The sequence below is a fragment of the Siniperca chuatsi genome, linkage group LG5 (genome assembly GCF_020085105.1).
Source record: "Siniperca chuatsi isolate FFG_IHB_CAS linkage group LG5, ASM2008510v1, whole genome shotgun sequence".
NCBI lineage: Eukaryota > Metazoa > Chordata > Actinopteri > Centrarchiformes > Sinipercidae > Siniperca > Siniperca chuatsi.
The window spans coordinates 18,883,849-18,903,517 of NC_058046.1; the positions used below are offsets into that span (position 1 = coordinate 18,883,849).

At 42.1% G+C, this 19,669-nt stretch overlaps 2 protein-coding genes across 5 annotated transcripts in view; both read left to right on the forward strand.

The window, feature by feature from the left end:
- Positions 1-78: 78 nt before the first annotated feature.
- On the forward strand, positions 79-14,865 carry rasl10a (RAS-like, family 10, member A). The gene is made up of 3 exons (XM_044195441.1): positions 79-2,694; positions 10,570-10,694; positions 12,881-14,865. The coding sequence occupies exons 1-3, from the start codon at positions 2,479-2,481 to the stop codon at positions 13,149-13,151; spliced, it is 612 nt and encodes a 203-aa protein (XP_044051376.1). The 5' UTR covers positions 79-2,478; the 3' UTR covers positions 13,152-14,865.
- An 809-nt stretch (positions 14,866-15,674) lies between these two features.
- Positions 15,675-19,669, forward strand: part of osbp2b (oxysterol binding protein 2b) — a 49,585-nt gene continuing 45,590 nt past the window's right edge. Inside the window, exon 1 of one of the 4 annotated variants that reach the window (XM_044195437.1) lies at positions 15,675-16,424. In XM_044195437.1, coding sequence (XP_044051372.1) covers positions 16,267-16,424 — 158 coding nt within the window. In that variant the 5' untranslated portion in view covers positions 15,675-16,266. The remainder of the gene's footprint in view (positions 16,425-19,669) is intronic. The other 3 variants (XM_044195440.1, XM_044195436.1, XM_044195439.1) reach the window with 3 other exon arrangements.

The window sequence follows — 19,669 nt, forward strand, 5'->3', positions numbered from 1 at the left end:
GTGCAAAGACAATTTGTTTTGTGGCACAGTCTGCCAGTGCCAAAGTCCCAGTGTCACAGGATGCAAAACGTTATCTCAGTTTCATTTGTTTGGCAAAGTTCACATTCCCAAAGTCCCTGGAAGCCAGCGTGCATTGTTTTCACACACCATACTTTACAATCATTAATGACCACTGAGGTGTCTCTTCTCATGGGCTGCTCAGCTCTGCTCCAGTGTTACAGACTAGGCAGCCCTCACAGCTTTGCATACAAAATCTCTCAGTTCAACTTTGAGCCATGAGTGAAGTCTGAGGTTTATCCACAGCCGAGTGCATTTTCAAGGCAGAGCAGCTTCTCTGAAGCGGTGACAGGGTCTTTTAAAGTGCGAGCTGCCTGGGAAAGCTTAACCAGGATTTCAACTGCATCGCCTAATTGGGAAGACAAACACCTCTGGTCTCAGATCTGTTCCTCTGTGAATGATAAAGGTCAGCTGTATTCAAGGAGTCTCTTCTTTTAATGAATGATCTATATCAATCCTATGTGATGAATGCATTCCAATAGGGGGCGCCACTGCACTGCATTTTGGTAAAGTCTCAGTCCGTATAAAGGTTATTGACTTCTGACAAAGTTAATACTAAGAAAGTGATCATTGTATTTCTACACAGTAAAACAGATTTACAATAGTGTAACCAGGGCCATGGCCAGGGTTTAGAAAATACAGAGGCCAGAAAAGGCCATACATTTTTTTATTTGGATTTCCATATTTCAGTTATTCAATTATATGTGCAGTTTATTTCTCAACATGAAGGGCTAAATATAAAGTGTTACTAAACTTAGTCTAAAATATACTGGAACCATCCTTTCAATTATCCACCAAACCTGGTTATTAAAACCCCAAAGTTTCAAAGTGTTACTAGGACATGACGTCAGTGTCCTTTATATTAGCCATGACCCTGAGTGTAAAACAGAGCACAGTTCATTTTATATGCATGTTTGACTTCTGAAGGTTGAAAAGATTAACTACTATTTATGATCTACATGACATTATCCAAACTCATGCATGAAAGAACACACATAAGAACTGAGTGCTTTTATAAAACATAAATACCATAAACATGCACATATCTGGGAGTAAATCTATACATCCACATCATACTTCAACTTTGTATGACAACATAAGAAATCAATGACATTTTCTTGCTTTGACACATTCAAAATGTCCATGACTTGGCTTTTCATGCCTCTCCAATGCAAACAGGCCCACGTGAAATAAGGCACCCTTTATAAAGGGTTTATAAGTTTAACAGACTTAATGAATTGTTGCAAAAACTTTATTAATGTCTTGCTTACATTTATAACTGCAGACCTGACAGCTTATTAGAAAGTGAGAACCCAATGTTCACTGAGTGGATTTGTGGCCATTGTGTCACTGCTGCCATCCACCAGTGATTGATGGGACTCATCCCCCCTGCCCTGCCCGAGGACCCTCTCCAATAATAAGTCGTGTACTGTTCTGTCTTGCGCCGCTTCTCCATGACCCTCACGCTGAGATGATGTATAGTGCGTAGCCTATTCCTATGCCATTTATGTGCAGCGTATAGGAGCTCAAAGCCTTCCACACGCCTTGCGCACGACATGATCCTATTGGATGAGGAGGGCAGGGGATAGAGAGAGAGAGAGAGAGAGCAGTCTTCACCAGCTCCTGTCTCTCCAACGGCCGACACACAATGCTCGTTAATAGGCTCCAGATGCCTTTACAGAAAACGCACGTCTGCAGGCTGTGTGGATTGCCTCTTCTCTTTTGAATCACATACATGCAAATCTATCCCTCTGTCATCGACAAACGAAGAAGATTATGGGATTGTACGCAATTTCAGAACACGTGGGAAGCTTATTTGCTAGGCTGGCGGCTGTGCGCCCGTCCTCCCTGTGATGGAGGAGCGCGGTGGTGGTGCATCGGTGGAAATGAGTGAGAGGTGCAGAGGAGATAATCAATGAAGACACCGAGGGCTCCTGTGCGTTTGGACAAGGTCAGAGTCTAGCCTGGATGAGATTATGTCCATGTGGAGACAACAAGGACGGACTTTTACGCTTCCTCTCGGGGGACGAGTTCACCTGGGGATGTCCCCTGAAAACCAAGAGTTTCTCTCTCTGTGTTGGATTGCAGAGGCAGCGAAAATCCCTCCATCTGAATGATCATGGTTGAGCTTTGTTTTTGACAACCTCCGAGCTGCATGGCTCCTGTCTTCTCACCCTCAGCCTGGAGATAAAGTTTCTTCGCTCTGCTCGACGGCTGGATGATTCGTTCGGCCATTGGTTCGTTTAATTGCACGCAGTTGAGCCCGGTTAGGGTGATTTAGAGGCGGCTGGTTAAAGGGGCAGCGGTGGATTGAATTCCATCAGAGCAGCAACCAAACAGCGGCGGCCAGCTGTGTCTCTGGACGGTCACATCTGTCGTTGTTGTCGTCGCTGTCCATGGTGCTGAACTCGTGCTCCAGGAATGGTGGAGACGCTGAGTATCGCAGTCATCGGTGCTCCCGGAGTGGGGAAAACTTCTATAATCCGCCAGTTCATCTATAACGATTTCTCGGAGGTGTACACGCCGACCAGGACCAGATATGTGTACAGACCCTCCGTCATACTGAACGGCATCATGTATGAGCTGAAGATTTTGGACGTCCCGCCAATCTCCTCCTTTCCATCAAGCTCCAGTCAGGTATAATGTCTCTGTCTGAGGACGTAGATAGACGCTCCCCCAAAAGATTTAACTTTACTAGAGGAGGATTTAGCCTATACAAGCGCTGGTGAACCATTCTCAGATTGCCTCAATTCACATCTCATTTATTAAACCTCTACTTAATTTTACAAGTGACCATCTGTTCACAGCCAACGGCATTTCTCAAAGACAAGAGCACCAATTTTATTTATTCTCCTATCACTATCAGATGTCCCTAGTCTACTAGTTGCTATGGAGACCCGACTGACTTAAAGCCTTGGAGAGCTTCACTTTGACGTTGTAAACATACTCTCTCTCTCTCAACCCCCCTCATGAGGAAGGAATGCCAGCTTGCATGTTGTTGTTTATTAATCATAACATTTCTACTACAGACTCCTCAGGAAGAGCAGCGTTCAAATATATTCAGATGAGTTGATAACACTCTAATGCTGGATGTGGTGGTTGGGTTAAACCTGGCTTGTATGCACAGAAAATGATAGCAGGGTTGTGCTGCAGGCATCGCCACAGCACCTGGTTAAACTCCCAATTTAAAAATAGAACAGACTGCCCTTTTATTCATGGCCGCAGGTCATATGCAACGCCTCATTAGGTTGGAGAGACATCTGATTGCAGGATCATAGCAAAAATGCACTGTAGCTCCATATGCCCAATGGTTTGTAGTCACTTTGCAAAGCAGATTTGTAGCTTTGTCGTTTTCCATGCCAATAACTGGGGATTTTTAGGAATTATCTCAGGTTTTCTTGTAGTTTTTCATCAAGTTGTTTATTTTAAGGATAGGTTCATATTTGTTAAACTCCATCTTAAAACAATACCTAAATGTTTATATGTACATTAAAAGCATTAGTGAAAGCTATAATTGTTTCTCTCGTCCATACTGACCTTGAAGAGATCCCTTAAAGCAATTGTAATTTAACTGATGGGGGACAAAATCCACAGTCCTCGTTCTGTGTAGCTATGTATAGTTCAACAGTGTGAGTTAGTCTTATTAAGTGGATATCGTTTAAACTTACAGTCTTTTTAGTCCGAAATTCCCTCTTTGTGTTGCTGTCCCTGCACCGCAGCTCAGCAGTGAAACACTGTGGAAACACAAAGAGGGATTTTGGTACAAAAAAGGCTGTAACTTTGGAAGAGATGATTTGGTAACTCAGACGGCTGAATCCTCATATTAGCTCCAGCTGAACTTGTACATTTTTACACAAAACGAGGACGGTGGATTTTGTCCCCTATCACTTACACTGACATCGCTGTAGGAAGGGATCTCTTCACAGCCAGAAAGGAGGCACACTTACAGCAACCAAAACTTGTTTCAATGTGCATATGTGCATATGAGTGTCAAGACAGAGTTGAAAAAAATGTGATCCTATGCTTGAAGACAAAAACGCCTCTTCTCTTTACCAGCCAAACAAGTAAAAAAAATATGGATTTGGTGTGTGTGTCTCTGTATATGAGTGTGAAAGGTCCTTGGGTATTGAAACAACGTGCGCCACTCCAACCCTCTGTTGACTTAAGGTGTGTGTTTGACTCCTGTCCATTGTGGCCTCGGTGGAGAGGCTGTGACGCTTTCAAGATAGAAATCTCCAAGGTCACCACACCTTACTCTGCTGCTGCTGAGAGTTTTCCTACTTCTCTCCCCTTCGGTGTCACACATTTAGTCCTCCCAAGAACAGTTGTGGTTATCTACACAGACGAGGTGCCACCGAGAAAATGAGATCAGGCCAAGGAGGAGGCAAAAAAGAGCAGCTCAAACTAGAGGCCTCCCAAAGCGTTGGTTTGCTGTGTGCTCAGAAAGCCCAGCATTAACACAGAAAACATCTGACAGGCAGGCTGAGAGGCCAGAGTGATCATCTTGTCAGGCTGCTGCAGAATTACATGTTGCTGTTCTACTAGATTTAACATTTTGTTAGAGAGTGTTAAGAGGTCTGCAGAGTGCTTCATTGTTTCCTGCCCACAGAGACCCTCTGTAAAGACTGATCGAGTTTCTTCTTTCTTCTGCTAAATGGTGCTTAACCCCCATTAGGGAACAAGTTGGTAGGTGTGAAGCAGGAATAAGATGGAATGAGTCTTATGAGTAAATGCGTGGGAGTGTTAGTGTGTGTCCCAAAGGTTGAGTCACATGAGAAAGCTTTTAAGCATACGCAGCTCTCATCATTTGATATCATGTTGTATAGTGTGAACATTTCAGAGTGTAGTGCAGTGAGAAGGCACCTGTTTGGCAGGCTCTTTGTGGAAGGTATACAGGCAGAGAAAACCATTAGCTGAGTGCTGCCACAACATTTCTATCAGACAGATTTATGGTTACTCATTTGCTGAGGAACGACCCTGCGTGGCCTGCTGTACTTTTTCTTCTCCGCTCCTGTCATGTCCGGCTTGTTGTGAAGCCCGCTCTCTTGCTTTGTCTGGTGACGTGCTCTATTCACAGCGAGAGCAGCGATGAGACACAGGGCTTTTTTTTTACTCCGCCCTTCTCTGTATTTACCCCGTGGGCAGAGAAATGTAACCTGGGTCAGGGCCGGTGGACACAATGAGCGGCAGGTAGTGCCAGCACAAAGAAACCTGATTGAAATTTACTTGCAGTACAGAGCAGATTGAATTAAAGCACAGTTCCCTGCTGGGAATAAAAGATCAACAGCGGAGACAGTAGGAATTTGATGCAGTCAATTAGAAAGGTTGCACAGAGTTTAATGGACACCGTCGAGGTAAGGGTTACCAAATGAGGTTTTATAATGTCCTCTGAAATTTGTGATGAATAAGCTGCAGAATGGAGTGAGTCAGTACGCCTCCATACTTATGCAGCGTGGCAGTTTCTCATCAGTTCAGATTATGTTTGAAAGAAGAACAGTAATGTTCTGGCGGGCTACTTGGGTGACCCCATTTTAACCACGTAGACAGCTGCTTTTATCCTTTCCCATGCTGGAGACAGGCAAGATATCTATTATCTTACTGTGAGGCTGAGATGGTGTAATGATTTGTTTGCTTTACGGTATGTCTGTCTGTTGCTGATAGCATTGTGTTTAGAGAGCATCTGTCACAGTGTGTCAATAGGATGTGATGGCAGATGGATTTAAGCCTAACAGCGGATTCAGCAATGATTTTTCTTGTTCTTTTTTTTGTTGTTGTACTTGCCATCGTGTATCTCCATGACTTCCTCCCACACAAAATGCTCCCTCTCCCGTTCCTGCTCTTTCTGGACATTTTTCTCACTTATCTCTGTCGATAGTGTCTATGATAACAAGGTGAAAATGATTACACATTGTGTAATTTTGACTCGCACAGACACGGTAGAAAAATGAGGTGTACAAACCATTTAAGCTTTTGCTTACATGAGTTGAACATTTTGGTGGTGTCTTTTAAACAAACTAAATACAAATTAGACAATTTACTGTAAGTAAAATGAATAATTGTGTTCTTAGAATAGAAACAGTTGAATGAATTATAAACTATGTACAGCTCAGTGAATAGTGCCAACATTGTTACATACAAGCATGATTAAAGGAATAATCTGACATTTTACAAAATAAGCTCATTTACCTTCTTGCTGAGAGTAAGATGAGAGGATTGATTCCACTCTCGTGTCTGCACACTAAATATGAAAGTACATTTTTACAGGGTCATTTTTACACTTTGTACTTTTTGTACGGATTAAACAGATGAGACATAACATGTCAATTAGTGAGCTGTAGAGGTGCTGGCAGGTGGATTTTGTTACCTTCGTACAGAGCCAGGCTAGCTGTTTCCCCGTTTCCAGTCTTTATGCGAAGCTAAGCTAACCGGCTGCAGCTTCATATTTACCTTACAGATATGAAAGTGGTATCATTCTTCTCATCAAACTCATGCGTATTTCTGAAAATGTTGAACTATTATAAAACTGTCGTGTAAAATCTTTGTTAGCTCCTGTTTTAAAATCAACAATTCATGACTATATTTCCCAAGTTTAGCCATAGTTTAACCAGCAACAGACCATCCTCTCCACATCATCTCAAACAAAGTGAATTACTCAAACGGACAATCAAACATACAAATTTTAATGGTTGCCTGGTATATGTCACCATTGAGTAATGGGAATTTTATCCCCCATAGATTTGAATTAGAAATCGGCCAGCGTGGCCTATGTGTGACATATCTCTAATTGCTCAGCACACTTCCCCCACCAGGTTACACTGACCTTCCTCGTGTGCTTGAGTATTGATCCATCACAACCACTCATTACAGTTAAGCTGCATCCATTACTGTCAGGAGACATGAAAGCTTTGTCATAGCCTGCTAAAAACTGACTATGGCCTGCGGTTGTCAGGGAAACATGTTCTGTTTGGCTCTTGAGGAGCGAATGATGAGATGCTCTTTTTGAGCGCCGTGTTAAGAAGGCCGACTGGAGGATACAGACAGTGGCACCACACTTCACATTCACGCTCCCACAACCACACACAAATAAACATGCCCACACATGCATTTTAAACGCATTTGATTTCAGTTTATCAGTCATGTATTGCTGCACCGTCCTATCTTCCCAACTCTTGTTCTTCATTTATTTATTTTGACTCTTGTTTGGGTTTGGAGTAGTGGTGTCGCTGTTTCCAGCCCCTCCTCCACATGTAACAGGACTTGGATGACAAAGAGATATGAGATGAAAACACAAGCTGCTATTTTTAGCCCCACAAGGATGTGAGGCTGCAACTGAAGCCACTGTGTGCATCTCACTTCGTCAATTGCCTCAATTATCAGAAAAGGGTGAGCTGTGATTATATGCTGTGTTATGACGGGGAATGTGTCTTGTTTGCCTGGCAAGAATAGGGGAATATTTTCTGAGGTGTTTGCCTGCCTGACACGGCTTTGGATTTAAAAATTGTATTGGACACTCTACAATAGAAGTGACAAGAAGAAATGACTGTAGACAACCTGGAGAGAGAAAATAATCACATTTATACCAGTTTTCACAACACAGTGATGCCCTTACTTCCTCTGCCTTCTCTTTCACTTTTGATGGCAGCGATCCTCATGCCACATGTTTGTCTCTGTGCCTGATTGGCCTCATTATCTCACCTAGACACAAACCCACAAACACCTTTTTCCAAATTGAATGAAGGCAAATTATTCCTTGGTGGCACAGATGTGTTAGCGTTATAGTCATTAGAAGTTACACTGATCATTGCCTACTCCCTTAGACTGTACAGATTGCCTGTACAGTGTGTTGATTTGAAAAGCTTATTTTCCTCTCCTCTCCCCATGCTTTCCCTTAGCTCACCCCATCCACCTTATAGACTTCTTCCCAGTCTCTCTCTCACACACACACGTTCCTTTGACTAAACTTTAATTGCCTGTATTCATTGTTTTGTTTTCATCGTGTTGTCCTGTCAAAGTTCTGTCTTTTGTCTTGCAATAAAAAGAAAAGAAATAAATGAAAAGCATATTTTCTCCAACCTTGAAAGCAATGTAATTAGATTCAAGTTGCAGGAGATAAAAGAAATAATGTAAACTACACATGGAAAAATACTTCCATCAAATCAATCATCATTGCTACAAATAAGGGTCGTATTAGCTTGATGCTAATTAAAAGCATAAAAATAAAAAAGAGGTTTGATAATCAGCACTTTGATATCTGAGTTTTCAAAGTGACATGATGCAACAAACAGAACTCCAAAGAGGCCAAATCATCTGTGCCCGAGGTGCAGGTGCATCAGTCAAAAAAAACACAAAGCCAAATAATTTACTACGTCAAGCAGGACAGCTTTGACAATCATAACATATGAAAAAAATAAACCGCTTCAGCAGTGCTCAGAAATTAGACACAAATACAATGCCATAGGCACAAGGTGAAACAAACCTACTTACTCCAGCTTCATATTTAGTGTATAGATATGAGAGTGGTATTGATCTTATCTAACTCTCTGCAACGAAAGTGAATAATCCCATTTCCCAAAATGTCAAACTACTCCTGTAAGATCCTCTGATGAAATTATTACGCTCTTATGTCTAACCGCTTTATTTCTCAAAAATGCCCCCATATAGTTTGTGCATTACAGCAGTTAGAATTGAATAAGTCATACGTTATTGTTTCTTGTACAGAGTGTAGTATGCATTGTTTGCCTGCTAAATTGAATTGAACTGCGCAGAGTTCCTGACAGTCTGTCTCCAGACCCTTCATTAGCAGTGTGCGTGCATCCCAGAGGTTATGTTGACACCCTGTCTGCTCATCCCTTGATCCACTACTGCTTTTTTCATCTTTTCGACATTCTCTCAGGGCTGCGTTTGTTTTCTCATTTCCCTCCCTCAGCAGATCTTTTTTTCCCCACCCCCTGAAGTTCCTCTATTTTCCTCTCTTCCTCTTATCAGATCAAATGCTTATAAATTCATTGCATGCTGTTAGAGGCGGCGACGGAGGTGGTGGTGGGTTGGTGAGAGCTCTGGGAAACAGCATGAATAGAAGAATGGGTCACTGTGTTTCTGTTGAAGCAACGGTCCCTCAGTAAGGTGCAAATGTACCCACTTGTGCCATGTGTTTTAACTACAGTTTGAAACTCATTACCATCAAACAAATGCCGCTGTTTGATCCACTGCATGTGCACTGCATCACAAAGCTTGGCCACACAGCAAGAAGTTAAACAGTATGTTTTCCTTCTCCTGACAGAAGGCTCCGTATATACACACTTATCTCTTATAAGTTGGCGAACTATGACTTTGAGCCAAAGTGCTTTAGAATAATGATAGAAATACATGCTGTTCTGCTTGCGGCTCTGTACTGTTATTGTATTCTGTAAGTATGTGCATTATAGGCTGGCGGATCTATGAGGCTGTTTTAGGAACAGTGGTGCTTTGAGCTAAATGGTAACATCAGCATGTTAACATGCACACATTGACTCTCATTGTGTCAAACTAAACGCTAACATGATGCTCAGCAGGCAACATTTACATCTTAGTTGTGTGTTACCATGGTAACATTTGCTAATTAGCACTAAATACAACATACAGCTGAGGTTAATGGGAAAGTCATCAATTTTGTATTGGACAAATTAAAATTTTAACATGATGGTGGCACTAGATGAGAAGTCAGAGGCTCAGCAAAATCATTAGAATTTGTCCTGAGGTGGACATGAATGCCATAAGATTTGGTACGCGCAGTCTTTCCAATACTTGTCAAGACATTTCACTCAAAACCACAGATGTCAACCTCATGGTGGCACTAAAGGAAAAGACAGGGGATCACCAAAGCCTGTAGGATACATCCTCTGGGTACCACGTGTATCTGTACCAAATAGCAAATATGCCAAGCAGGAGGAATAGGGGGGAGAGCCCAAAATGCAGACACTAAAACGGAGCAGGTGCAGTTTGATTTTTAAAAACCCCAGAAAACTTATAAAGGATACTGGCAGGCAGAGAATAAAAGTAGTACAGACAAATCCAAACGAGAAAGCAAAACAACTAAAGGCAGCTGAGGAGTCCAAGTAACATTCAACCCAGAATTAATTCCAATAAAAGAAGTCCAAACAAAGAATAATCCAAAAGAGTGCAGGGAGCAGTACAGAGACATTGGCAACCACGCATGCCTGGGGAACAAACGCAGGGCATTTGGTACGACGACAATCTGACACTTAACAAAGAAAACACAGAGACTTTAATACACTCAGGTAGGGGAGACAACGAGACACAGGTGAAACCAATCACAGCAATCAAAGACAGGAAGCTAAACTACCAGACACAAGAGGAGGGAGAATATTACTAAATAAAACAGGAAATAACAGAACAAAAGTCCCCAAACCATGACAAATCCATCCAATAGCATGGCAAAAAATTCTCTAGGAAAAACTGTATATCTATTTGTTTGTATATTTATGTGTTTCTCTCTGTGTGTCTGTCCTTTAGGAGTGGCTGGATTTGCGCTGCAGAGGCGTTCGCAATGCCAACGCCTACATCCTGGTGTACGACATCTGCTGCGTGGAGAGCTTTGAATACGTCAAGATGATCAGACAGCAGATAGTGGAGCACAGGTACAGTATGGTCAACCGCACGCTCTCAGCTGGCCAGACAGTAAATGAACATACAACCACTGACGTAAAAGCTTGTTATCCCTCACTGATGACTTTTAATGACATCACCATGTCACCCATCTGGAGACAGCATGCAATTTCACAGCCCTGCCACAAAGCTGTACAATTACACGTTTGTGACAGTGTGACAGTGATAAATAGTCTGCTTGTGGTGATATCTTCTATTCCTATCCTGACAGTTTAGGAATGACATTTGATTCTGGCATTGCTGCATGAGAGCAGCCTGAGACGTCATCAGCAGTTTAAAGATTATTTTTAGGACAGAGTACAGCAGCAACATATAGGTGGCTTGAGAACCAGAGGGAGATACAATAAAGGTCTCCTGGCTGGGTTTGAATCAATACAAGAGCCAAAAGGACCCAACAATAGACCAATGAAAAGGCATCACCTGCTCTATCATCCTCGCTGTTGGCATACCTGCATATATTTGCATATTGAAAGGTGTGATAAGTGGCCTCATTTGTCCTGCTATGTTGCACATGTCCAAACTGCCACTGCACAGGTCATCCCCACCTTCTTGTGGCTCCAAATGTGTTACCATGAATGTTTATGGCCCATGACAGAAAACCATTATCACCAGCAGCTGGAGAAGGAAGGGTGAATGCAAGAGGAATGGAAAACAGGAGAAATGTGTAATCATACAGCAGGACAAAGATCTAAGGTCAGACTGGAGGAGGGAAGGAAAGAGAGGAGATGGGACAGATAGTATATTTACTGAAATCATTAATAATGGAGGCTGTTGCAGCACAAGGTGGCTGCACTGTCAATGTCAACTATAAAGAATTAATCTGTTTATTTTACTTTACTTTAAAATATATGCTTAATAAAAGTTCTGCTGACAAAACCCATTCAAAACCAGAATAACCTTGTTTTTTCTACTCTATTTTTCTACGCCCTCTAGAATGAAGCCTCCCTTCAGTTCAGTGAAGACCATGACAATGTTGGGTTTATTTCTCCTGTATAGTTTCCCCCAATTTTCACACACAGATGCATGCACACAACCTCACACACATACAGTACATCTCGTTCTACTAAAATACTCAAGCTGGAGCGGATATGCAAGGAGATATTTTTAAGTCTGTTATGTGAGCACAAACTGTGAAAAGGAGAAAAGTGAGATGATTGCTGCAATGTGTTTTTCAACCCTACATCTTTAAGAACTTCGCCTCAGGCCTTGAAAATTATCCTGTACATTTCTCTGAGTGTGTGTGTATGTGTGTGTGTGTGTCTTCCTCTCTGTCGAGCTATCTGTCCATCTGTCAAGGCAGACACGCAAATATGCATAAGTATGCAAGTCCTTGTCAGAAGATGAGGCACAGTGTAACAAAAGAAACCTTCTCATTCATTGTAAGAGGAAGAGATCAAGTGGTAACACAGCAGCTTTAACAATTTAGACCTCAGCTGACATTGAGCTTAGGAAGTCAGCAGGTGTCTTGTGCTTACACACATCACTGCTCCTTCAAGTTTCATAATGTACCTGATATAATAGTCCTCAGTGAATTCAACTTGACCTACTATAGTATTTATAATGTTATTATTTTTCATGGAAAACAATAATTAAATCTTTCTGCTCCACTGACTTTGGCACCCAATCAAACAGAAAGCCTTTGATGTAAACATTTATCAGATTGTCAGAAATCTGATTTCTATAATCAGCCTTCTTTTCTTCATAGTATTTGCTCTACAATCTAATCCAGGATTTCCTCTAGTAACTACTTTTTTCTACATTGTTCTCTCCTTTTTAAGTAGAGCGTCAGATTGGATTTCCAACCCACCACCAATCAGGTGGTTGGACTTGATGACGTCCTCCTGGATGATGAGGTTTTTCATTAACACTGTAGGACGAAGCATACAAACACAAGTCTTGAATCACTAATTTATGCCTACCTCTGGCTTGCCATACAGTTTCACAATGCTGTAAACCAGTCGCTGCAGAGTGTGGTGGGAGGCCCCTTGAGCCTGTGAGCTGTAATCCTCTAGTCCGCCCCCGCACACCTCAGAAGGAAGGAAAACTGCACACAGAGATCTTGCACACGCCCAAACAACCAGTGACAAACACCCAGATGATAACTGTGCTTTTTGAAATGAACCTTTTCTTTTTTTTTACCTTTCACATGCTCCTGCAGGGAAGGCAGCAGCAGCGAGGTGCCAATCCTGGTGGTGGGCAACAAGAGAGATCTGCAGCGGCAGCGCTTCATGCCTCGCAGGGCGGTGTCAGTCCTGGTGAAGAAGACCTGGAAGTGCGGCTATGTGGAGTGCTCTGCCAAGTTTAACTGGCACGTAGTCCTGCTCTTCAAAGAGCTGCTGGGCATCGCTGTGGCACGGGGCATGCGCCAGAACCACACCTCCATCCGTCTGCAGGGGGCGCTACAGAGGAATCATTGCACCATCATGTGACCCTGAGAGCTCCCTCCACCCCTCAAGAGTGGAGCGGCAGTGGAGAAATGGACTTTTTATCTAAATGGCTGGAAAAATACCCTGTGGCCTCCTGCTTTACTGAGCTGATTTTTCATAATGAGGTTTATTAGACGCTTGCGCTGTAAAAGACACTAAAATTTCACACATGGTCATCCAACCACTTCCTAGTCAAATTCTGCCAAATGTGTAGATGCAGGGAAGGGGGTAGAAGAAGAGGAAGCAGGGGAAAACCAATACGACTAGCATAAGCACAGTTCTTTTTCTTCACATCAACTAGACAGTTACATATTTGAGGCTGTGCGTCCCATTTTACACAGCAGCATGTGTTATTGAGGGTTGTCTTGTGGCTGTAGCTAGGCCTGACAGGATGGAAGCTGTGTTTGTGAGACTCAAAACGGAGAGGCAGCAATATCATCGAGTCTTCCTTTTGAATTTGTCATATTCAGTAAGGTCAACAGCAGACACTCATACCAGACATATTTGGATTTCTTTGAGGGTGTGCGATTAATGGTCACTTCATTTCTGGGGAGATTATCTCGTAACAGAGATAATACAGATACGATTAGATGGTGTTTCATTTTCAGTTCTGAGAAGTAGCCTGCATTTTTTTCCTTTCCCTGTCCCTGTTTCAAACTTGGCCTATGGTAAAAGCTTTTTGTTCAGACGAAGGGTGTTTAAAGGTTGTCTTGCAGCAGAAAATACTGCAGTCCCTATCATGATGTACTGTAGGGCTTTAATCTGCTCCCTCCCCTCACTCAGTGTCTGTTTCTGATGAATACATTAAATCAAGGGAACTGGGGACCTGCAGGAGGCTGCAGAGTCTGAAAGGAGAACCTGTGCATGCAGTGTGGATGTTTGTGTGTGTGTGTGTGTGTGTGTGTGTGTGCGTGAGAGAGAGAGAGAGAGAGAGAGAGAGAGAGAGAGAGAGAGAGGGAGAGGTAGACAGAGAGAGGCAGGTTTGATAGCTGACATTCAGGCAAGCAAAGGACAGACACAGCAAGATAAGAGACAGATGTTGAAGCTTTGGATTAGGAGGGAGCAATACAATCCCACAGGGATGTCCTGACTATATATGGCCCATCGTATTATATTTAAAATGCCTCACATACAATAGAAATGAGGAGCTCAATGACTTCCACAAAACACCCCATGAATGCATCACAGACACACAGGGAACCTTAATAAAGCTTTCATATCAGTATCTGAATAGTATCTAATTGGTAATGTTGTGAGATTAACAGTTGCTTTTTCATTTGATTAGGCCTATAGGTAGTTTGTGAATATGGCTGCACTGAAAGTAAGCAGACCTATTGTATATAAGAGTGATGATTCATAGAGTAATTGACTTGCATGCTTTTGTTGGTAGAGCCAACGGGTCAGGGGTTTAATTGCACTGATGTGAAAATTTGATATTGTGTTTAATTTTTGTAATACACGGTTTTCTGACACTGTAATGAGCAGCTGAGTGGAGTGAATGTCATCGTTTTTCACTGGCATGTGAGAGCACAAGCTCGCGATTCTCTCCAAGATGTTGTGTTGAACCCTTCAATCAGGGCAGATGGCTGTGTGTTTTGTGTGTGTGTGTTTTTCTAGTAAAAAAAAGAAATATGTAGCAGAGATACACTAGAAAGCAACTGTGTGTAGCATGAGTTCTCATCGGTTTGTCTGCTGCACGTTTCCAAATAAAAAGGGCTACAGTTTTTTTATCAGAAACATTACTTGTATTTATTTTTACTGTGTTAGTACTGTGAGTAATTGTGTTTTTTTTTGACACATGATGAATTATTAAATGTATTTGAGAACAGCAACCTTACTCTGGTCACATTTCAATCTTGTGCAACAATTACACCACATTGAGATCACTTTGCCAACATTGCCACCTTGTGGTAAAGTTATGTTATCAGGAGCCAAATCAGAGGCAGACAAGGATCAGGCATCACACACTGAACCCCCTTCCAGTTATTGGATTTTTGCTTAAAATGTATACTTGATTGTATTCAACAAAAACTAGATGATCATCTGCCCAATGTAACAACTGACCTACTTTCATTTAAGGTGGCAGTGTGATAATAGTCAGTATATAAACTAATTAATTAATTAATTGAGTAATTATCTCATCACTGTCCATGGTACTAACTGATGCTTGGCTGATGGTGGTTCAAAACACAATGGTTCTTAGGACCCCCCACTTTCCCTGTGGGCAACATGGCCACATTAACCTGTCATTGAGCAAAGGGGCAAGTTTGTTGTTGGAGCATATTATTATTACAGCCCTGTGCATTGTGCACGTACCCTGTCGCCTCCAAATTCCAGATTAAGTACACAAGTGTCCCAAATTTTATTTGGGAATATGCACCATTCGAGCACAATATAAACTAAAATAATGACGTCCTTAACATATTCTGACATAGGATCCCCTGTTCAAGACAGAGCAATAATGGAGGAAACTACCAAAAATCTTCAAGCTCATCATTACTGTGCACTGTTATCAATGAGTGCATTTATTATTTCTATGTACGTACAATTTAAGCGTCTCTCCTACACCTGTCTACTCACCTGAAGAGTATCAGTTCTGAAATCAGCCGCCACACCGCATGTCAAATGTTTAGATAACAACATCACGTGGTGAAGGTCTGAATCATAGACTTGAATTGATAGAGCGGCCATTTCCATTCATATCCACATTTAATAAATGGCCAGGTCAGCAGCCGCTCCCTTCTAAAATTACTGCTATAAACTGTCTGGCACTGTCGTCATGGAAATCATTGTTGATATGGTGACAGCCTTATCTGAGTATATGGAGGCCATGTAAGGAATTTCGTTTCTATCAGGTCCAGCTCTGTGCTCTGAATCCTCTGCAGTCTGCATCAGCAAAGTGTCTTGGCATCACTTCTCGTCCTTCCTTCGTTGTCTTTTTCCGGCGTCATGTGAAAGGGGCTCACGGTGGTCTCTCTCGCCCTAGACCCGGACCCTCCTCCGTCGAGCTCATTCCTCGGTGCTGACGTCCTCGTTCGGGTAGACCTGGTGGGGTAGTGTCCCTGTCCCCGCTGTCCCCGGTTTATACTGCATCCTTCGGCTTGCGGCGGAGCGGAGGATGAGCGAGCAAGGGAAGGGCTCGGCATCTGCCTCTGCCGCGGCCCCGGCACCAGGATCGGATACTTACAAAGGCTGGCTTTTTAAATGGACCAACTATTTGAAAGGGTACCAGCGGCGATGGTTTGTCCTCAGCAATGGCCTGCTTTCATATTACAGGTAAATTTTTCAGACGCAGTGTGTAAAATTTCTCAACATAAACGGTAATTGGGCGCACAGCGTATTTCTGTGTCAGCGCATCATTACAGCTGGCTGCCTCAGCTGGCTAGCAGCAGGCTAAAGCTAGCTGTCAAATGGACAGTCAGCTATCTATTGACTTCAAGTTGACAGTGACAAAAACGTAGACGTTTTACTTTGTCTGACTGTATGTCGCACAGAGACACCAACACAGACAGACATACACACAGCAGCAATAGCAGCAATGTTCCTAACTCAATAAAGTGTCAGAAATGTAGCTACAGTAAGTACCGACGTTAGCTAGCAAGCTAAGCTAGCTCGCTAGCCTCAGTCTGTGCGCTCATGACAGTTGAAGATCCAGCTGTCCGCTCCTCACTGATACTAACTGGTCTTTAAACGTGTAAGTTAGTTAGTAAAGTCGATGTCCTAATTATGTCTTTTTATGTTAATGTCACTGTTCATATGTTTTATTCCTTATGAACGTCATATCATTTTGCGAAATTAATTAACTAATTTCATTAGCTAACGTTACCGATCCAAGCTACTTAGTATGATCACTGTAACGAGATACGTTGCAAGAGATGGTCGCTATCATTATCATTCTGTCTTCACTCTCATCACGCAGTTGCTAGGTGTGAGCTAACATTAGCTATACAATAGCTTAACACCTGTGGCTCAGGTGCTTCTTGCAAGGGAGTCATGTTTCAACAGGTGTGTGTGTTTGGAGGCACAACGAATGGATCATAAAGCACGTCAGCCTGCAGTCAAATATTTAGTCTCTCTGACAGCACTTTACACATTCAACTTGCTTCAACACAAAAGAGTCCTGTGTATGAAGGTCTGATTAGACATAAGAGCAATTTGAATAACTTGAGTTCAACATAAAGCTGAGTATTTAAATATGTCTTTTTGATTGAATGGCTAAAACAAATCCTAACTCAACAACAACGTATTCATTGTCAGTCTAATGTTAATACAACCTTACTAGAAGATAAATTAACTGTCACATGGTGAAACAGTATGTGTGACAAAATAGTCTCAAATTCAAGGTCCACTTTCTAGCATTTCCATAGCTTCATTTGCTGATGAAGATAGTGAGATGCGGTTGAAAGCTCTTAAAAAAAGCTATAAGTGGACCTCTGAGTTGTGATTATTTTGTCATACAAGAGCTTGATACTTTTCATTGCTTTCATTGCTGGGCTCTTGCATGTTTAACCAGCTTGCTTGCTACCACTTGACTGCTTTTGTCAACATTCAAATACTCTGCTGTATCGCCTTCTAGGTCACACTGCCCTTGATACACTAATAAGGTTTTACCAGTTTAAACTAAATATTTATTGCTAAATTCATGAGTAGACCCAGCATTTGGACCTTTTACACTATGGGATGGGTATGAAGCAATTAAATGATGCCACACCAGGAAGCCCTGAACCACCTTTGTACGTGCATGGTTCTCATAAAAGTAGAGATGGAGTACTTGTTGCAACAGTTGTTCACCCTGTTTAAACCAATTTTCCTAATTATATGGTTAATAGCAGAATGAATGTGCATCCACTGATGTTAATTTTCCTCTGCTAACAGTACTATTAGTCGATATTAGTTAAAGCTGTGAAGTTTAAATGCCTTAAAAAATCAGAAATTATTTTTAAAAAAAACCTGCTTAAATAAAGATAATTAATGTGACACAAAGCTGATCCCTCCGGGATAATTGTCTTTTCAAATGTCATCTTTCACTGGGAGGTTGGAGTGCAAAATCGGCTATGAAGCAGGAAGGGCTTCACTGCTCTGTTTAAAGGCTCTTCTGGAGAGTGAATTCTGGTCAGTATGGGGCTTTGTGTCTGGGTCCTCTGACTGCAAGGCAAAGTTTTGACTCACGATGCTTCCCTGCAGCTCCAACAGTCATAAATGCAATCTTCAAAAATATGAATCTTCAGATTGGATGGAGAACATTCTCTATTGATTGTGCTTGCAGAAAAATCTGATCAAAACCAAATTTGGAGCCCATTTCATCATATGCTACAGATACAACACCCTAGTGCCACACTTTCCCAAGCAGCCTGATTGTCTTTTGCTGTTAGCACTGTTATTTGACACAGAGGTAGGGTAGCCAAAGCCCCCACTCCTGCCTGCTCGTGGTGAAAGGAAAAACTCCTGTTGCCTCTACCCTCTATTAATAGTCCATTATGTTGTAAGGTGACTGCTGTCCCTGAAGTAAAGGTAGCCTGTCGACATCTGAGCACAGAGGCAGTGAAGCGCACGAGTTGTCTCCTCCACTGATGTCTTCCTGGCAGACCACATTGTGTGTGTCTGACTTCAGGCTTTGTATGCCTCTGTCTGTGCCTTCTCTGGCTGACTATCTGCCCTTCTATTGTGAGTGAAGTAAAAGGGAAACAGTCAGACAAATGTGACAACATGTTAATTAAAGTGTCTTCACTGTGTGTCATGTGATAATTGTGTTGGATCTCAGATGTACACTTTGTGCTGAACATTTTTGTTCTTGTCCTACAATTATGAGAAGAATACACAGAAATATGCCAGTTGGAAATAGCCTTATACTATTGCCACTCACTATTTTAATAACACTTAAGTTTACAGTTGCTGCTTTTACTCCAATATCGTCAGTAACTGTTTTGTCTTTGAAGTGGAAGCACTGTAATAAACACGAAGCCCCCCATTTTAAGGATTTAATGATGTCACTTTGGATAAGTGTATGATACGATTTGGTAGATAGACATTTCGTAATGGATTACACTCTGTCATGAGAGGATGCACTTTAAAGCCCAAGAGACTCACATCCCATCAGATGTAGCCCAACATGCATTGATCAGTTGATTTTCAGTGTTCAATATTTGTTTGCCCTTTTTAAAAAGCCAGTTGATATTTAAATCAATAGTGACACTTTGCAACTGCCAATTAGAGGTCTAGCCAATAACCTGAGGGATCGCTTTCATTCCCGAGGCTTGTTGTTGTCAAAGCAAAGGCGTAGTTCTCTAACTTGTAGCTGAGAAGCCAAAGGGCAATGGAGGACCATAATCAATGCTTTCACTCACGGACTAACACACTCAGCACTTGTGCCTGTTAAACTGTAATGACTTTTATAGAGATTCAACATTTCACTTGTTATTGATTCATTTTGGCTCTGACACTGCAAGGCTGGCTGTCTTTTATTCCACATCAGCCTTGTCGTTTTTAGTTTAAATCACAGAAAGAGCCTCATTTTGCCATTC

Excerpts from the sequence above, each read along its gene's own strand:
- rasl10a (XM_044195441.1), top strand. The coding sequence starts at position 2,479 with ATGGTGGAGACGCTGAGTATCGCAGTCATCGGTGCTCCCGGAGTGGGG. Across the intron at positions 2,695-10,569 it reads TTCCATCAAGCTCCAGTCAG|GAGTGGCTGGATTTGCGCTG; the intron begins GTATAATGTCTC and ends TCTGTCCTTTAG. Across the intron at positions 10,695-12,880 it reads CAGCAGATAGTGGAGCACAG|GGAAGGCAGCAGCAGCGAGG; the intron begins GTACAGTATGGT and ends ATGCTCCTGCAG.